This window comes from Pongo abelii, chromosome 4 (assembly GCF_028885655.2).
Source record: "Pongo abelii isolate AG06213 chromosome 4, NHGRI_mPonAbe1-v2.0_pri, whole genome shotgun sequence".
Taxonomy (NCBI): Eukaryota; Metazoa; Chordata; class Mammalia; order Primates; family Hominidae; genus Pongo; species Pongo abelii.
The window spans coordinates 159,962,065-159,980,347 of record NC_071989.2 but is presented as its reverse complement, the minus strand read 5'-3'; the positions used below and the strand labels follow the sequence as shown (position 1 = coordinate 159,980,347).

General features: G+C 42.5%; 1 protein-coding gene across 12 annotated transcripts in view; it reads left to right on the top strand.

Annotated features, from left to right (window-relative positions):
* Positions 1-1,006: 1,006 nt before the first annotated feature.
* SLC36A3 (solute carrier family 36 member 3) overlaps positions 1,007-18,283 on the top strand; it is a 48,752-nt gene continuing 31,475 nt past the window's right edge. For 2 of the 12 annotated variants that reach the window (XR_008525563.2, XM_054556089.2), the window contains exons 1-6: positions 1,043-1,586; positions 7,150-7,240; positions 9,562-9,650; positions 12,981-13,076; positions 17,396-17,515; positions 17,997-18,081. Coding sequence is in view for 11 of the 12 variants with exons in the window: in XM_054556089.2 (XP_054412064.1) it covers positions 1,459-1,586; positions 7,150-7,240; positions 9,562-9,650; positions 12,981-13,076; positions 17,396-17,515; positions 17,997-18,081 (609 nt within the window). In the remaining variant the exon portion in view is untranslated. Of the gene's footprint in view, positions 1,587-5,223; positions 5,485-5,624; positions 5,846-6,348; positions 6,398-7,149; positions 7,241-9,561; positions 9,651-12,980; positions 13,077-17,395; positions 17,516-17,996; positions 18,082-18,283 lie in introns of those variants that run through there. The other 10 variants (XM_054556095.2, XM_054556094.2, XM_054556093.2 and 7 more) reach the window with 9 other exon arrangements.

Sequence of the window (18,283 nt, the reverse complement as noted above, 5' to 3'; positions counted from 1 at the left end):
ACCAAGCTCGGCTAATGTTTGTATTTTTAGTAGAGATGGGGTTTCACCATGTTGGCCAGGCTGGTCTCTAACTCCTGACCTCAGGTGATCTGCCCACCTCGGCCTCCCAAATTGCTGGGATTTTAGGTGTGAGCCACTGAGCGTGTCCTATTTTATTTCATTTTTAGGGTTGTTTCCCAGGCTGGCCTCAATTGATCTTCCTATTTCAGCCTCCCGAGTAGTTGGGTCTACAAGTGTGCACCACCTCGCTCAGCTGCAGGATACTTTTAATAATGAAGGGAGGCACCATTAGTAATTATGCCAGGGCAATAGGCACAAACCAGGAGAATCCGTTCTCCTTTGTGTGCTCCCAGATAGCCATATGACCTCATTGCCATTCCTAAAACACCCCAGGTACTCTCCTGCCTCAGGACCTTTGCACTTCTTGCCCCTCTGCTCAGAGTTTCTTACCCAAGACCTACATGAGTTGTGTTCCCTCATCTTGTTCAGCCCTTTGCCCAAATGTCACTTTCTAGGTGAGGCCCTCTCTGATCACCCAATCTAAAATTGCGACCTTCCCCCAGCTGAAACTCTCCATTACCCTTGCCTGGATTTTCTCTATACCACTTTTTACTAACAGATACTTGATATATTTGTTTTGTTTATTGTCTGTCTCCCCCAGCCCCTCCAGATCATAAATTCCATAAGAACAGAGATTGTAGTAAGTTTTCTACCCTAATATATTCCCAGCATGGAGAACAGTTTCTAGCATATATTAGATGCTCAATAAATATTTTCTGAACAAATGATTTTTTTTAAACATGACCTGCACTCCCTTCCAAATCACTGGCAGGCCATACATGCCTCCTGTATAGAAATTCTGAGCAGGTGGCATTTGAACTGGGCCTTACAAGCCATTCTTCACCCCACCCAGGGAATATGGCAGCTGGATTATGCTCTGTTGGGCCACATCTGCATCCCAGGATTCTGCAGCAGCTCATTGGCTGGGCAGCCTCCATTGTGAGGTAGCTCTGGTTTCTTCCTTGCCAAAGACAGACAAGCACTGAGCCTGGCCCCACATCCAGGCACTAGGACCTCCAATCCAATGGTGCCTTCTTCCTCCCAGTCACACTGTTCACTTTGCCCTACAGCAGCAAGGGCTAAACTAGGAGAGGCCAAAAGCCCAGGCAAGTCCTGGTTGGGCAAGCAATTGCGAGGCAAACTGAGGACCATCCTGACTGAGATGGGCCTTTCATAAGTTTCCCAAGAGCCAAAAGTGAGGCATCATCAACATCAGCCTCTGCTGCCACCACTGCTTCCCTGATTCATGCACTTCAGGCTTCAGCCAGCAGCACTCATCCTTGGGGTTAGGAGCCAGCATCTCAGGTCGGCAGCCATGGTTTCTCTGGAGAAAGACCCATCAGAGGCTCATTCAGAGCCTTAACCCTGAGCCTCCGCCACCTACCCACCGTGTTGAAGATGTCATTGCTTGGAAGGGACTACAACAGTGAGCTGAACTCCTTGGACAACGGATCTCAGTCACCCTCGGAGAGCAGCAGTAGCATTACTTCAGAGAATGTCCATCCTGCTGGAGAAGCTGGACTATCGTAAGTGGCCGCATTGCCTTTCCAGGCTTGAGGTCAAGCACTGCTGTTTTTGCCACTCTGGACTATGTCTTCCTTCATCTATCTCCTTAACACGCTTATTCCATTAACAGGATATGCATGGATAAAAGACGAAACCTTCAGAATCTAAGGAGGTCAATCCCCGTGGCTCTGGCTACTACCCCTGTTTCCCAGTTTTTATGAAGAACCCAGCTAGAGCAGCCACCCTCAACATGAGCAGCTTGTCTCCAGGAACAGTTTCCTATCTCAGGCTGTCTTCCCTTTCCTTCCTCCCTTTCTTTCTTCCACAGTCTCTGGCTGCCTTCTTCTCCTCACACATCTGCCATTATTCTCTCTGCCTCTTCTCCCCAACCCCCCATGCCATCCATCCAGAAAACAAAAGGTGCTAACACCATGTCTCCACCTTTACTGCCCCAAACTCAGACACATGGAACTCTTCTCTCTTGTTTTTAAATTTAATTTAATTTAATTTAATTTTAAGCTCCAGGATACATGCACAGGACAGGCAGGTTTGTTACATAGGTAAACGTGTGTCATAGTGGTTTGCTGCACCTATCAACCCATCACCTAGGTATTCAGCCCCACATACCTTAGCTATTTATCCTGATGCTCTCCCTTCCCCTGCCCCGCATCCCCAACCAGCCCCAGTGTGTGTCTTGTTCTCCTCCCTGTGTCCATGTGTTCTCATTGTTCAGCTCCCACTTACAAGTGAGAACATGCAGTGTTTGGTTTTCTGTTCCTTTGTTAGTCTGCAGAGTATACCGGCTTCCAGCTCCATCCATGTCCCTGCAAAGGACATGATTTCGACAGAACCCTTCTTCTAGGACTTACTGTCAATCACACTGCTATCTGGTAATCATCAGATCGGTAATAACTGTGGGCACAAAGAGATTATCAATGACAATCCCCAGTGTTGATAAGGATATCAGGAAATGCCCTCTCTCATCTTTTTGGGAAGAATTAAATTGGTATCTTTCTAGATGGCAATGTTGCATGTCAAATCCTAAAATGTCATTTGTATAAAACATACAAATATTTATTTGGCAAATGCTGTCTGAAAGTATACAACTCGTGCACACACACAAAACTGACAGCAGTGGTTGCCTCGGGAAGAGAATTTGGAGGCTGAGAGAAAAGAGGTTTATATTTGTTTCATAAGGATTTGGATTATTCTGTTTTATCTTTTGAATTTTGTACTGTAAGTATTACAATCTAGTTTTTTTTAAAGTATAATGAAATATAAATAAATATACCCTTTGATTAATAATACCCCTTCTAGGAATTTTTTCTTTTTTTTTTTTTTTTTTTTTTTTTTTGGTTTTTGCACTTCTGTTACTTTATTTTTTTTTCTTTTATTATTATTATTATTATCATTATTATACTTTAGGTTTTATGGTACATGTGCGCAATGTGCAGGTAAGTTACATATGTATACATGTGCCATGCTGGTGCGCTGCACCCACCAACTTGTCATCTAGCATTAGGTATATCTCCCAATGCTATCCCTCCCCCCTCCCCCCACCCCACAACAGTCCCCGAAGTGTGATGTTCCCCTTCCTGTGTCCATGTGTTCTCATTGTTCAATTCCCACCTATGAGTGAGAATATGCGGTGTTTGGTTTTTTGTTCTTGCGATAGTTTACTGAGAATGATGATTTCCAGTTTCATCCATGTCCCTACAAAGGACGTGAACTCATCATTTTTTATGGCTGCATAGTATTCCATGGTGTATATGTGCCACATTTTCTTAATCCAGTCTATCATTGTTGGACATTTGGGTTGGTTCCAAGTCTTTGCTATTGTGAATAATGCGGCAATAAACATACGTGTGCATGTGTCTTTATAGCAGCATGATTTATAGTCCTTTGGGTATATACCCAGTAATTGACAAATGGGATCTAATTAAACTAAAGAGCTTCTGCACAGCAAAGGAAACTACCATCAGAGTGAACAGGCAACCTACAAAATGGGAGAACATTTTCGCAACCTACTCATCTGACAAAGGGCTAATATCCAGAATCTACAATGAACTCCAACAAATTTACAAGAAAAAAGCAAACAACCCCATCAAAAAGTGGGCAAAGGACATGAACAGACACTTCTCAAAAGAAGACATTTATGCAGCCAAAAAACACATGAAAAAATGCTCACCATCACTGGCCATCAGAGAAATGCAAATCAAAACCACAATGAGATACCATCTCACACCAGTTAGAATGGCAATCATTAAAAAGTCAGGAAACAACAGGTGCTGGAGAGGATGTGGAGAAATAGGAACACTTTTACACTGTTGGTGGGACTGTAAACTAGTTCAACCCTTGTGGAAGTCAGTGTGGCGATTCCTCAGGGATCTAGAACTAGAAATTCCATTCGACCCAGCCATCCCATTACTGGGAATTTTTTCTAATGAAATAATAGCACAAGAGTGCATAATTTTTATCAAAGCACTTGTTATAATGTAACCACTCAATGGGTTCACTTTGCCCACTGCCTAGGCAGAGACGATTTATCAAGACAGGGGAATTGCAATGGAAAAAGAGTAATTCACACAGAACCTGCTGGGCAAGAGACCGGAGGTTTTGTGGTTTTTTTTCAGACGGAGTCTCGCTCTGTCGCCCAGGCTGGAGTGCAGTGGCGCGATCTCAGCTCACTGCAAGCTCAAGACCAGAGTTTTATTATCACTCAAATCGGTCTCCCTGAGCATTCGGGAATTAGAGTTTTTAAAGATAATTTGGTGGGTAGGAGCTTGGGAAGTGGGGAGTGCTGATTGATCAGGTTGGAGATGGAATCACAGGGGCTCGAAGTGAGTTTTTCTTGCTGTTTTCTGTTCTTGGGCGAGATGGCAGAACTGGTTGAGCCAGATGACCGGTCTGGGTGGTTTCAGATGGTCCATCAGAGTGCAGGGTCTGCAAAATAACTCAAGCACTGATCTTAGGTTTTGCAATGTGATGTTATCCCCAGGAACAATTTGGGGAGGTTTAGACTCCTGGAGTCAGAGGCTGCATGACACCTAAACTGTAATTTCCAATCTTATAGCTAATTTGTTAGGCCTGCAAAGGCAGAATTGTCCCCAGGCAAGAAGTGGGTCTTTTTGGGAAAGGGTTGATATCAATAGTCAAACCATGAAGTGAATTCCTTCCCAAAGTTAGTTCAGCCTATGTCCAGGAATAAACAAGGACATCTTAAAGGTTAGAAGCAAGATGGAGTTGGTTAGGTCTGATTTCTTTCACTGTCATAATTTCCTCAGTTATAATTTTGCAAAGGCAGTTTCAATAATATTGAAAACTTAGAAACATTAAGAGAAAGGTTAACACATGGAACAAACATACAGTAGAATATGATACAGTCATTACAGGTGACGGGGGAAATCTATGGACATGGAAGGTGTGTAGCACATTTATTCATACAGAAAATTAGTTGAGGATCCAGCTTGTATAGCGAATCTCTTTATGTAAAATTCGGTGCATTTAGAGCAAATAAAGATGCCCAGAGGAGTGCTAATTATAATGTGTGGTTATTTTCAATTGGTGGCATTTTGGAATTTCCTTTTATAATAGCAATTGTATAGTTTTCAAGAAAAAATATAAACCCAATTTTTTAAGTCTCAGGGGAGCTTGCAACATCTATTTATGCTTCAAGGTCCAGATGGGTAATGCTGTCAGCTAAGGCACAGTGGTTCCTCCAAAACCTCGTCTCACCTTTCCCACAATATCTGATTCAAATAGGGGCAAGACATTGGTGCTGTCATGGGAAAGAAGTGAGAGACAAAGGAAAAAAGAGCAGAGGGTGGGAAATGGGACCACATCTTTTGGAGAAATTACTACTAAAGAATTGACAAATTACAGTTATCAAGAAATAAAAGTTATCTCTTGGAAGTAAAGGTACAATGGGTGCCCCACCCCCCATCCTTAGGTGAATAGACTGCCCTAACAGAAGTTAGGTCAATAGACTTCACTCAATAGACTGAAGTCACAGAAGTCCCCAACAGTCTACCTGTTCTCTCAACCCAACCCTCTCTCAGGTCAGCATTGAAATGCAAAGACCTGGTACAGCTTCTTCCAAGCCCCTTGCCACGACTCCCTAATGGATAAGACAAAGAGACGTGAGCACCGTCTCTGCTGGACTCACTTGGGCAGTTGGTTTTGGCTCTCCTGGCCACCTGAAGACAATTTAAGTGTGGCACAAGGGCACTCTCTGTCTTAGCCTGAGACTTCGTCTATATCTCCCAATGGCATCTTCAAGGTACCCTTTTATTCTTGGGTGGAGGGTGGAAGGGGCACTTCAACTTGCTTAAACCAGCCCATGCTTGCCTTTTTCCTATCATCCCAATTCTTCTTCCTCTTGAAGGATGCACTTTCTAACAAGTGAGCACCATGAAGGCCAAACCAAAGGTGGCAGTGATGATGATGATCATGATGATGATGAGACAATAATATGATGATGATGATGCTCACATCTGTGAAGCACTTAATGATTCCAGGATTCATCATGTTGTTACCTCTTTTGAGTCTTACAGCTTCCCTGGGACATAGGCAAGACTAGAATTGTTCTCCCTTTTTTGGCAGTGAAACAGGATCTAAGCAGCTAAGGGCTTCCCAAAGTAGTAACCAAACACAGTAGGTTAGCGGCAGAGCTAAAACTCAGAATTAAGTGCTCCTACCTCTGGGTTCAATGCTTACACATGTACTTTTTATTTAAGTTCCTTTTTGATTGTGTTCTCATGATCCTGCTCCCACCTTTCCTAGCCAATCCACGTCAGGATTGGAGATGCCTGGGCAGGAGCTGCCAGCACAGGTATGAAGAATATTTAGAACCCTAGGCCCTAGCACACTGCTGGGACCATCATAAGTACTCTATATGCATAGTAACAATTGTTATTAAATTATTAAATTTTACCCAGTGCATAATGTGGATATATTACATAGCAATTCATGGAGAGAGATATATATATATATCACATGCAGCTCATTTCATATATATAGAGAGAGAGAGAGAAAGAGAGTGCACAAGCAATTCATATTCACAATGAATATTGGTTGAACAAATGGATGAAGGAGTAAACTAAAACCAGTAAATATCCCATATATGGTAGATTTTTGTTTCTAGTGAGTGAGTTAATAAATAACCTGATGCCTCACTGTAGACTGAGGCAACTATTACTAATTTTTTCCATTGTCTATCTAACTGATAGACATGTATTAGGTCACAATAAATGTTATTTGAGAGAATAACTCATGAAAGAAATCACTGGATGAATTAATGAACCAACCAGTACTAGAGTGTTATCAAGAATGGTAGCAATTTTTATTTCCTTTAGAGCCTAGAGTGTATTAAATATTTGTTGAGTCACTTGAACTAGCACTATCCCCAGATCAGATGTTCCAGGACAGACCCCTAGAACTGAGAGTTGTCTCCAAAGTCCACCTCATCAGGTTTGGCCCCTCTTCCTATCAGGCGCTCTGGAGATGCCAGAAGGAGGCTGGGCTTCTGGCCATGCTTCCCTTCCACTAACAGTACCCTCTGTCTCCCTACTCTCCCCACCACAGGATGATGCAAACTTTGATCCACTTGTTGAAATGCAACATTGGCACAGGGCTCCTGGGGCTTCCCCTGGCCATAAAGAATGCCGGCTTATTGGTAAGAGGTGTCTGTGGGATGGGAACTAGGTTTGTTCATTTGCGGAAGGGGATGATAGGTCCTGAAGGCCTTCACACTGTTATCAATGGGCAATTTGGGGGTACCCTCTGCAACTGAAAATGTGCCTGTTGGCATCAATCCCCTGGAGCCAACCTGGGTCCAACCTGAGCATCTCTGGAGGGGGCACACCATTACTCTTAAAGACTCACCATGCTTATCTGACTCTACTTTGCTACAATTCTCCCCACAGTCCTCCCCACTCCCTAGGATCACATGCAGCTCATTTCATCATTTGCATTAACAGCCCAATCCCTGCAGGCATTTGAGTGTGTGACTCCTGTTCCAAACTACATGATGGTGCATGAGAAAGTGTCTTGGACATGAGGATAGATGCCTCCACCAATCCCACCAATCCACTCTCCCCATGCCAGCCTACCTCTTTCTCTTTTCCTGTGCTGTTCTTGCCCCTTGTTTCTGTCTCTTTAAATTGCCTCGTCTCTAAAACTTTACTCTTTCCTATGATCATTAATGCCATCCTCACTTTGTATTTTTCTACCATTTATATCTACCTTACCTGGGATTCTTAAAGCACTTATGAAGATAAGATATTTATTTATTTATTTATTTATTGAGACAGAGTTTTGCTCTGTCACCCAGGCTGGAGTGCAGTGGCGCAATCTTGGCTCACTGCAACCTCTGCCTCCCAGGTTCAAGCGATTCTCCTGCCTCAGCCTCCCAAGTAGCTGGTATTACAGGTGTGGGCCACCACGCCCAGCTAATTTTTGTATTCTTTGTAGAGACAGGTTTTCATGATCTTGGCCAGGCAGGTCTCAAACTTCTGACCTCAGGTGATCGGCCCATCTCGGCCTCGCAAGGTGCTGGGATGACAGGTGTGAGCCACCTCGTCCTACCGGCATATTTATTTTTTAATAGACCCACCTTCCTCATTTAATTGAAAGCTCTGTGGGCAAAAACTGTCTGATTTCCCTCTGCACCTCCCCACAGTAGCCTCTGTAGGGACTGGCACACAGCAAGTTTCCATTAACATCTATTGAATGGAATTGATACCAAATATATAATTCCATTTCGTTGCAGCGAATCTTTTCTTATCTCCAGGCCTGGTAAGTGGCTCCCATGTCTAAAGAAGGCGAGACCCTTGCTTCCTCTGTCATGACTTCCGATCTTCAGTGGTTCCAACCCAGAGATGGGACTCTTCCCTTTGGAGTCCTCTGGGTTGTAGAGCTTCTGCAAAAAAACATGGTCCTCAGCCAAACTATCTTTGCCAGGGTATTTGCTTTTTAAGACAATGCTTTTATTCTTTGATGGTTGCTTCCTCAGAGTCATTAGCTGATTTCTTTACCTTTCGTCTCCCACCAGAACCTCTGGCCATGATTCATTTGAGAAATATTTATTGAGTACCTATCTACCCTGTGCATTTGTAGCCCCTGGGAATATAGAAGCAAACAAGACATGAGAGTCTCTGCTGCATGAAGCCTGCATTCCAGTGGAGTCTAGTGGTGCTCTTGATACCTCATTTGTATCTTTGTGATAGGTCACATCTATAAAGACGCAAGTGTTCAGAATAAAGGATGTGAGAGGGTCCTTCTTTATGCCCTTCTGATCACATCTGGAAGATATGATTAGTAATCAGCCCCACTTTTTAAAAGGAACTTGACAAATCAGGCACACTACAGTAGTGATTCCCAACTTGGGATCATTTTGCACCAGCCCCTGCCACCCCAGCCAAAGACCTTTACAATCTCTACAGACATTTTTGGTTGCCACAATCTAGGGGAAGAGTCTCTGACACCTAGTGGTAGAGGCTCAGGAAAGCTGCTAAACATCCTATAATGCACAAGACAGCTCCTGATAACAAATAATTATCTGCCCCAAAATGTCAATAGGGTACCTGTTGATAATCTCTGTACTAGAGGAAGAGAACTGAGTCATAAGAACACCTTGGTCCTCAATTGTCTTGGAGAAAGTGAGGGCCATGGTGTGTCAAACGAAATAAATTTACCACAAGGGACTCTAAACTGGTAGAACTCAAGGAAAATGAGAAAATGCATGGGCTATGTGGGAAGGTAATGAGCTCTCTGTCACTGGAAGTATCCTAGCAGAAGTTGGGCAGCCACTCTACAGGGATGCTAAGAAGAGCATTCAAATTCTAGCATCTGGGAGCATGAGGACATTCAGGCTGGGTCTGTCACCCCAAAGACAGTTTTATTATGCAACAGGCCCCAGCACGCAGAATGTGAGAGGGCCAGGGAATGGGAGTGATCATTTCTGGCTCACTTCCCCCTCTCTCCTCTCCCCTCCAGGTCGGTCCTGTCAGCCTTCTGGCCATCGGGGTCCTCACTGTGCACTGCATGGTCATCCTGTTGAACTGTGCTCAACACCTCAGCCAGAGGTCAGAGGCCTGCTTATCTCTCCTCCCAGCACTGGGGTCCCTCTGAGGGTGTGTTGCGCTTCTTTTAACCACTGACCCAATTAATTCGGCCACTGCTCCAGGCCACTTTCCTACCACTCTGGATTCTATGAAGGCAAGGAGAGCATGACACAGAGTCCCAATTAGAGACTCTAGGCACAGATCCAACGCTGCTGCTAACAAGCTGGATGACTGTCAAATTCCTGCATCCCCCTGAGCCCAAATCTCCTTAACTGAAAGCATCGAAAGTGATAAAAGATGCAAAAGCACTATATAAATTACTCTATTTATTTGAGACAGAGACTTTCTTCTCTTCCTTTTAGCCACCCCCAACCTTCTCCCACTCCAATACCCACACCTTGTTGGGGTAATTTGTTCCATGCAATGTTAGTAAAAGTAAAAAGCATACTTACTAAAAAAAAACATTCACAATGATTTCAGTCATTATCAAAGCATACATATAATAATCAATGTTTATGTGTTTGAAACTTTAATGCAAAAACAATTGCAGAAAGAAAAGACAAATGCAGTAAAAACAAAGAATGCAGAGATCCACAGCGCTCGGCTACTCCCAAGGCATGCAAAACCAAATAGGTCCTCGTAAATGTGAAGAAAGGCCTCAAAAGTCAAAGTAGGGACAGTAAATAAAACTTTCCATAAAACCTAATTATCATAACCCAAATAGGTGTACCTGGAGTACATATCAGTCACACATAACTCTCAGAGCACTTTCCTGCTCACAAAACCCTTTTAAGAGCATTTACTCATTCCGTAGTAAAATGTATCATGCAATTACACTGTGGTTACCATGCCAAGAGGCTTGCAAGCCTTGTTTACTCCTCACAGTAAGTCTATGATAGGCACTATTTTTATTCCCATTTTACAGGTGAGTAAACTGAGGTTTAAATGCCTTGCCCAGGGTCATATAGCTGGGAAGTGGCAGAGCCAGTATTCAAAGACCTACTGTGACTCCACTGTTAACCATTTTGCAAATCTTCTCTTCCCTCAAGCCTTCTGGGATCATTATATCACCAGATAAGCTTCTGACATCAGGCCATTTCTGAAAGCCTTTCTCTGATTTTTTTTTTCTCTGATGACTTGTCTTTTATTTTTTCTAATATCGAGGTTGCAGAGTGATGGCCTAAGAGTTGGCTATGGCCTTCAGTTATGTTTTGGGGGACTTCACAGTTTTATTTTTTCATCAATGTTTAAACCCTGGAGATTTCGGCCGGGTGCACTGGCTCACACCTATAATCCCAGCACTTCGGGAGGCCGAGGCAGGCAGACCACCTGAGGTCAGGAGTTCGAGACCAGCCTGACCAACATACAGAAACCCCATCTCTACTAAAAATACAAAATTGGCTAGGCGTGGTGGCACGTGCCTGTAATCCCAGCTACTCGGGAGGCTGAGGCAGGAGAATCGCTTGAACCCGGGAGGCGGAGGTTTTGGTGAGCCAAGATCGCGCCATTGCACTCCAGCCTGGGCAACAAGAGTGAAAACTCTGTCTCAAAAAAAAAAAAAAAACCTAGAGATTTCACATTCACAAAACAAAAAAATCTCTGCCTTCCTAATCAGTTAGACAACTGACTGCTTCTGAGCCTTCATTTTTCAGATGTGCTTCTAGAGGCAAGTCCTGAGCAATCGCTTTTACAATGGGACGTGTTATTCTGGTTTGCCACAGTCTCCAATGCTCCCTACTGTCTCTTATGCTCAGCCCCTGTCACCCACCAGATCACCAGTACCTGTTTGATCCCATAGCTTTTGAATTTGCAACCCTCAGATTCATATCCTTGCCAGTTGTATGCAAGGTGACCTCATTTGTATTGAAAATGCCTATCACAGTGAGCAGTAATAAGAATGCCATGTTCCAGCACATCTCCATATCCATCTCTCACTGTCTCTTCCCCCAAAATCCAGACTGCATGTGAAGAAAACTGAGGCCCAGAGATCTCAAGAGACTGGCTCTACGTCTCTGGCTACCTGAGGGTCATGTTGGGATTTAAACTCTGGTTTCTGAAGAAGGCTGGAGCCCTTCCTCTCTCCCACCTGTTCCCCTCAATCCTGCAATTTACGCCGTGCTTCCAGGATCTGGGCAACCTGCTACTGTTTCCACTTGCTCCAGCCAAACGTGTTTCTGCAGCAGGGCCTGCTCCACCCCTAAAAGGGTTGAGGAAGAGGGACATGGGAAGAGGAATAGGCTGGAACTTGGGTATCACATGCTACAGGCTGGGCAGGATCCCGAGTATCACCTTTGTGAGGGGTCTGGCCCAGGCCAGGATCTCAAATGTTCTGACACCATCAGCAATGGGAAGGAGGGAATCACTGTCCTGACCACACCCACAACACCTCTTCCCCTCCCTCCCCCCTCCATATCCCCTTTCCTGCTTTGCAGATCTACGTCAATGCACAGCTACCATTTACTCAAGAAGAATAAATCCAATGATAGTCAGTTAAATATTTGTGCTTAAAAGGATAATTGAAAAAAAAGAAAAAAAGGCAAACTCCTGAAAGTTGTTAAAGTATAAAGTAGATCACTGTGAGAAAATTGACAAAATGCTTCATGCTCACACACAAATACATAAAAATCACTCACTTTGGGAGAAAACTGTACCTTTAACAAAAATTTTTTTTTAAATTTTTTATTATTATTATACTTTAGGTTTTATGGTACATGTGTGCAATGTGCAGGTTACTTACATATGTATACATGTGCCATGCTGGTGCGCTGCACCCACTAACTCGTCATCTAGCATTAGGTATATCTCCCAATGCTATCCCTCCCCCCTCCCCCCACCCCACAACAGTCCCCAGAGTGTGATGTTCCCCTTCCTGTGTCCATGTGTTCTCATTGTTCAGTTCCCACCTATGAGTGAGAATATGCGGTGTTTGGTTTTCTGTTCTTGCGATAGTTTACTGAGAATGATGATTTCCAATTTCATCCATGTCCCTACAAAGGACATGAACTCATCATTTTTTATGGCTGCATAGTATTCCATGGTGTATATGTGCCACATTTTCTTAATCCAGTCTATCATTGTTGGACATTTGGGTTGGTTCCAAGTCTTTGCTATTGTGAATAATGCCGCAATAAACATACATGTGCATGTGTCTTTATAGCAGCATGATTTATAGTCCTTTGGGTATATACCCAGTAATGGGATGGCTGGGTCAAATGGAATTTCTAGTTCTAGATCCCTGAGGAATTGCCACACTGACTTCCACAAGTGGAGAAATAGGAACACTTTTACACTGTTGGTGGGACTGTAAACAAAAATGTTTTAAATTATGCATTGTTTGTTCTTTCCCCCTAGACTGCAAAAGACTTTTGTGAACTATGGAGAGGCCACGATGTACAGCCTTGAAACCTGCCCGAACACCTGGCTGAGGACCCATGCAGTGTGGGGAAGGTAGTAGTCACAGATGTCGTAGTAGTAACAACAAAAATCATCATATCACTTTTCTTTATTTCTACTTACACAGGTTTTAAATGAATATGCTCTTATTGTAAACTAACAAACAATATAGAGAATCAACCCGATAACCCCATCCCCCATCTCACTCTGTACCCATAAGGTAATCATTGAAATCTGGTTAGTAAATATTCCTTTAGACTTCTTTTCTCTACATATACATCAATATAGGTGCGTGAATGGAAGTACATAATTTGCTTTCTATTTTCTTATACATTAGGATAATTTTTGAAAATTTGATTTTTCATCTAACAATATATCCCTATTTTTTCATGTTGGAACATATAAGTCAACCTCATTTTTAGGGGGGAGGGACAGAGTTTCACTCTTGTTGCCCAGGCTGGAGTGCAATGGCGCGACCTCAGCTCACTGCGACCTCCGCCTCCTGGGTTCAAGTGATTCTCCTCCCTCAGCCTCCTGAGTAGCTGGGATTACAGGCGCCCACCACCACGCCTGGCTAATTTTTGTGTTTTTGGTAGAGACAGGGTTTCACCATGTTGGCCAGGCTGGTCCCGAACTCCTGACCTCAGATGACCCGCCCGCCTCGGCCTCCCAAAGTGCTGGGATTATAGGTGTGAACCACCTTGCCCAGCCGACCTCATTATTTTTTAAGGCTCACAGTGTTCCCTAGTGTGGATGTATATCCGTTTCATTTGCTTATTCCCCTAAGGTGAACATTCAGGTTGTTCCCTGCCTTGATAAAAAGTTAACAGTGTACAAAATGGTTTTCTATGTCTTAGCTCCTCTGTTCCTCTCAACAGCCTTGTGAGGTAGGCAGGGTGGGTTTTTATTGTCCTGGAAATATGAGGCTTATAAAGATAAAATAACATATCCAAAGGCATGGACATTGATATGGGTGGAGCAGAGATTTGACCAAGAACCTAACATTGGAGCCTTCCCCAGCAAAGTCTCTCAGGAGGTAGTGAGTCAAATTGTGGCTGCTAAGATTCCTTTGCAGCTCCTCTCTTGGGATTCTCAGTAGGTCATTGATCTCCTGATCAGGAGCCACTCTAATGATTAGATGAGGTCATGAGAAAGAGTTAGAAACATTTAAAAAATATTTAAAGTAATAATTTGTCATCTTTAATTTACTAAGAGATACCTGAGGAGCTTGATTAAAAACTGCCCATTCCTTGGCCGGATGTGGTGGCTCATGCCTGTAATCCCAGCACTTTGGGAGGCCAAGGTGGGTGGATCACCTGAGGTCAGGAGTTTGAGACCAGCCTGACCAACATGGCAAAACCCTGTCTCTACTAAAAATATGAAAATTAGCCAGGCATGGTGGTGGGTGCCTGTAATCCCAGCTACTCAGGATACTGAGGCAGGAGAATTGTTTGAACCCAGGAGGCAGAGGCTGCAGTGAGCCGAGATCGCACCATTGCACTCCAGCCTGGGTGACAGAGTGAGACGCTGTCTCAAAACAAACAAACAAGCAAACAAACAAAAACTGCCCATTCCATGGAGGCAATGGTCATTAATGGATGCTCAAGCTGTTAGAGGATGGTCACTGGGAAGCTTTATAAAGGGAGAATGCACTGATGCTACCTGACCCCATGTACTCATCTTAGCATCTCATATTTATATACATGACAGCTAGCTATGTGTGTCTCATAATAGCCCACAGTAGGGAGTACGGAGTAATACCACCTCTGAGATATTTCAAAAATAAATTTGAAACCTCCATTTATTCAAGCCACTAGATCTAATATCCTTTTATAGGAAGCACAGGGGATAGAGGAACAAGATAAATAGCATCATGAGGAAGTCACCAACCAAATAGAAAAAATAGGATATACTACAGGATAAATGATCTGGTATCTTCAGCAGCAAACAAAAAATTAAAAGTTGCAAGGAAAAAATAAACAGGGCAAGGGGAATATAGCAGTTTAAAAAACTTAAGAGATTTAACAAAATACAATGTGTAGACTTGTTTGGAAACCAACTGTAAGACAGATATTTTTGAGAGAACTGGAGAAATCTGAATATGGACTGGATATTAGATGGTATAAAGAAATTATTGGCCAAGCACGATGGCTCATGCCTGTAATTCCAACACTTTGAGAGGTCCAGGTGGGAGGATCTCTTGAGACCAGGTGTCAAGACAGCCTAGGCAACATGGTGGGACCCCATCTCTACAAAAAATTTTTTTAAATAGCCAGACCTGGTAGCACACACCTGTGGAAGCAGCTACTCAGGAGGCTGAGGTCGGAGGATCACTTGAGCCCAGAAGGTTGAGGCTGCAGTGCGCCATGTTCTCACCACTACACTCTAGCCTGGGAAGCAGAGTGAGAATCTGTCTCAAAAAAAAAAAAGAAATTATTGTTAATTTTGTAAGAGATGATGATGGTATGATGATTATACTTTTTAAAGTTATTATCTGTTAGAGCTACATACTGAATTATTATTATTATTATTTTTGAGACAGAGTCTGGAGTGCAGTGGCTCGATCTTGGCTCACTGCAAGCTCCACCTCCCGGGTTCACGCCATTCTCCTGCCTCAGCCTCCTGAGTAGCTGGGATTACAGGCACCCGCCACCATGCCCAGCTAATTTTTTGTATTTTTAGTAGAGATGGGGTTTCACCGTGTTAGCCAGGATGGTCTCGATCTCCTGACCTCGTGATCCGCCTGCCTCGGCCTCGCAAAGTGCTGGGATTACAGGCGTGAGCCACCGCGCCCGGCCCATACTGAATTATTTACAGATGAAATAACTTGGGGTCTCTGGTTTGCTACAAATACACCGACAAATTCAGTATGTGTGTGATGGGGCTGAAGAGATAGAGAAAGTGGCAAAAAGTTCATTGTTGAAGCTGGGATGAGCACATGTGAATTCATTAAATTATTCTCGTTAAATTCTCGTTATATTCATTAAATTATTCATTGCTTTTGTATGTTTGAAAATCTTCCTAAGATAGACAGAAAAAGATATTATTCTGAAGTCACATGTGACACTGCCAAGATTCTGACTCAATGGGATGATATGAGAACCAGGAGTCTGTATTTTTAACATATGCCTCAACCAACAAATTGGTTGATACTACAAGTCAATTTTGAAAAGCCCTTATCTAAACATTATAATCTAAGAAAAGGAACATATTTTTGTTCTTTTAAAAAAATGCATCTCCAAATTTGGAGTAATTTAAGAACGCAAAAGAATAATGACAATAACAGAGTATAAGATATTAAATTTAGAAATAATTAACATATGTCTGTTGTGATGCCAAAAAAAGAGGAGAAAACAATATATCTCTCTTAAAAACCAGCTAATAAATTTAGAAGAAATGATAGATAGACTTAGAAAACCACCACCTTGCAACCACCAATGAAATAATTGATTCAAGCAAGGAACATCAGTGAATGGTAAAACCATTGGTTTGAGAAACAGGATAATCGTGCCATCTCAAAGTTTTACCCCACAGATTACAAAGGGAAAATGTACATTTCCAGTAGGAGATCTGTCAGTCACCAACAAAACAGAACAACAGGATTTCATGTGCCTCCCAGTATGATGAAATAGAGGTGCAAAACTATCACCTCTGCAGTATTCTTGCTAAAAGCGCTCCCCTGAATTTAATCACGAGGAAGCAATCATACAAGCCTGCAATGTGGGGCATTCTATAAGACAATTGGCCTATACTCTTCAAACAAAGCCAATGTGATGAAAACACACTGAGACTCTGTCTCAAAATAAAATGAAATAAAATAAAATAAAATAATTCAGTATGTAGCTCTAACAGATAATAATTTTAAAAAGTATAATCATCATACCATCATCATCTCTTACAAAATTAACAATAATTTCTTTTTTTTCTTGAGACAGATTCTCACTCTGTTTCCCAGGCTAGAGTGTAATGGTGCAATCATGGCTCACTGCAGCCTTAACCTCCTGGGATCAAGTGATCCTCCCACTTGGCTAGAGATGTAGCCAAATGCAATATACAAACCTTCATTAGATCCTGAATTAAAAAATAAAATAGCTACAAAAGATACTTTAGAGAGAATTGGGGTAATATTAAGTCATTTTTATATAAGAGATTTGAGCATCTGCAGATTTTGAATTTGTAGGGGGTCCTGGATACCAATGAATGAGTGTATTTAAAATAGAAACTGTATATATGTATAAACTAGAAACTGTTTATATGTATATATATGAAGATATTGAAGTTGATTTTCTGGCTATTACAGTCTTAAGAATTTAGAGTTTAAGTGTTAGGATACGTGCAATTGACTCTTTTTTTTTTTTTTTTTTTTTTTTGAGATGGAGTTTGGCTCTGTCACCCAGGCTGGAGTGCAGTGGCAAGATCTCAGCTCACTGCAACCCCCACCTTCAGGGTTCAAGCACTTCTGCCCAAGCCTCCCGAGTAGCTGGGATTTACAGGTGCCTGCCACCACACCTGGCTAATTTTTGTATTTTTAGTAGAGACGGGGTTTCACCATGTTGGTCAGGTTGGTCTCAAACTCCTGACCTCAATGATCCACCTGCCTTGGCCTCCCAAAGTGACCTGCAATTGACTTTCAAATGATTCTGAAAAAAATTGCATGTGTATGTGTGTGTGTGTGTGTGTGCATGTGGGGTGTGTGTGTGTATAGAAGAATGAATACATGTATACATATACATATACATATATATGTAATGCAATTTGGGACCAAAAATTAACAACTGGTATATTTAGTTAAAGGGTACATGGATGTTAATTATACTATTCTTTCAACTTTTTGGCTTAAAATATTTTCAAAATGAAAGTAGGGAAAATTTTTAAAATAATAACAAAAATAATTGTTTCAAATAATAAACATTCTTAAGAAATAATTTTAGTTTTTGTTTCCTCCCTCTGTCTGCCTCTTCCTTTCCTTCCCAGGTACACTGTCAGCTTCTTATTAGTCATCACCCAGCTGGGCTTCTGCAGTGTTTATTTTATGTTTATGGCAGACAATTTGCAACAGGTAAAGAGGCCTCTTCTGGGCAGAGTGGGAGAAAAGCAGACCTCCTGTTGCTGAGGCTACATTAGCAAAAGTATTGTGTGAGGCTCATGGGAGGAGAGAGTGTCATTTCTACTCCTAGATCAGACCACGCTTGGGAGTTCTCTCAGTCCTGGGAATCACATTTTGAAAGGATAGATGAGCTAAAGTAACTTCTGAAGAGTGT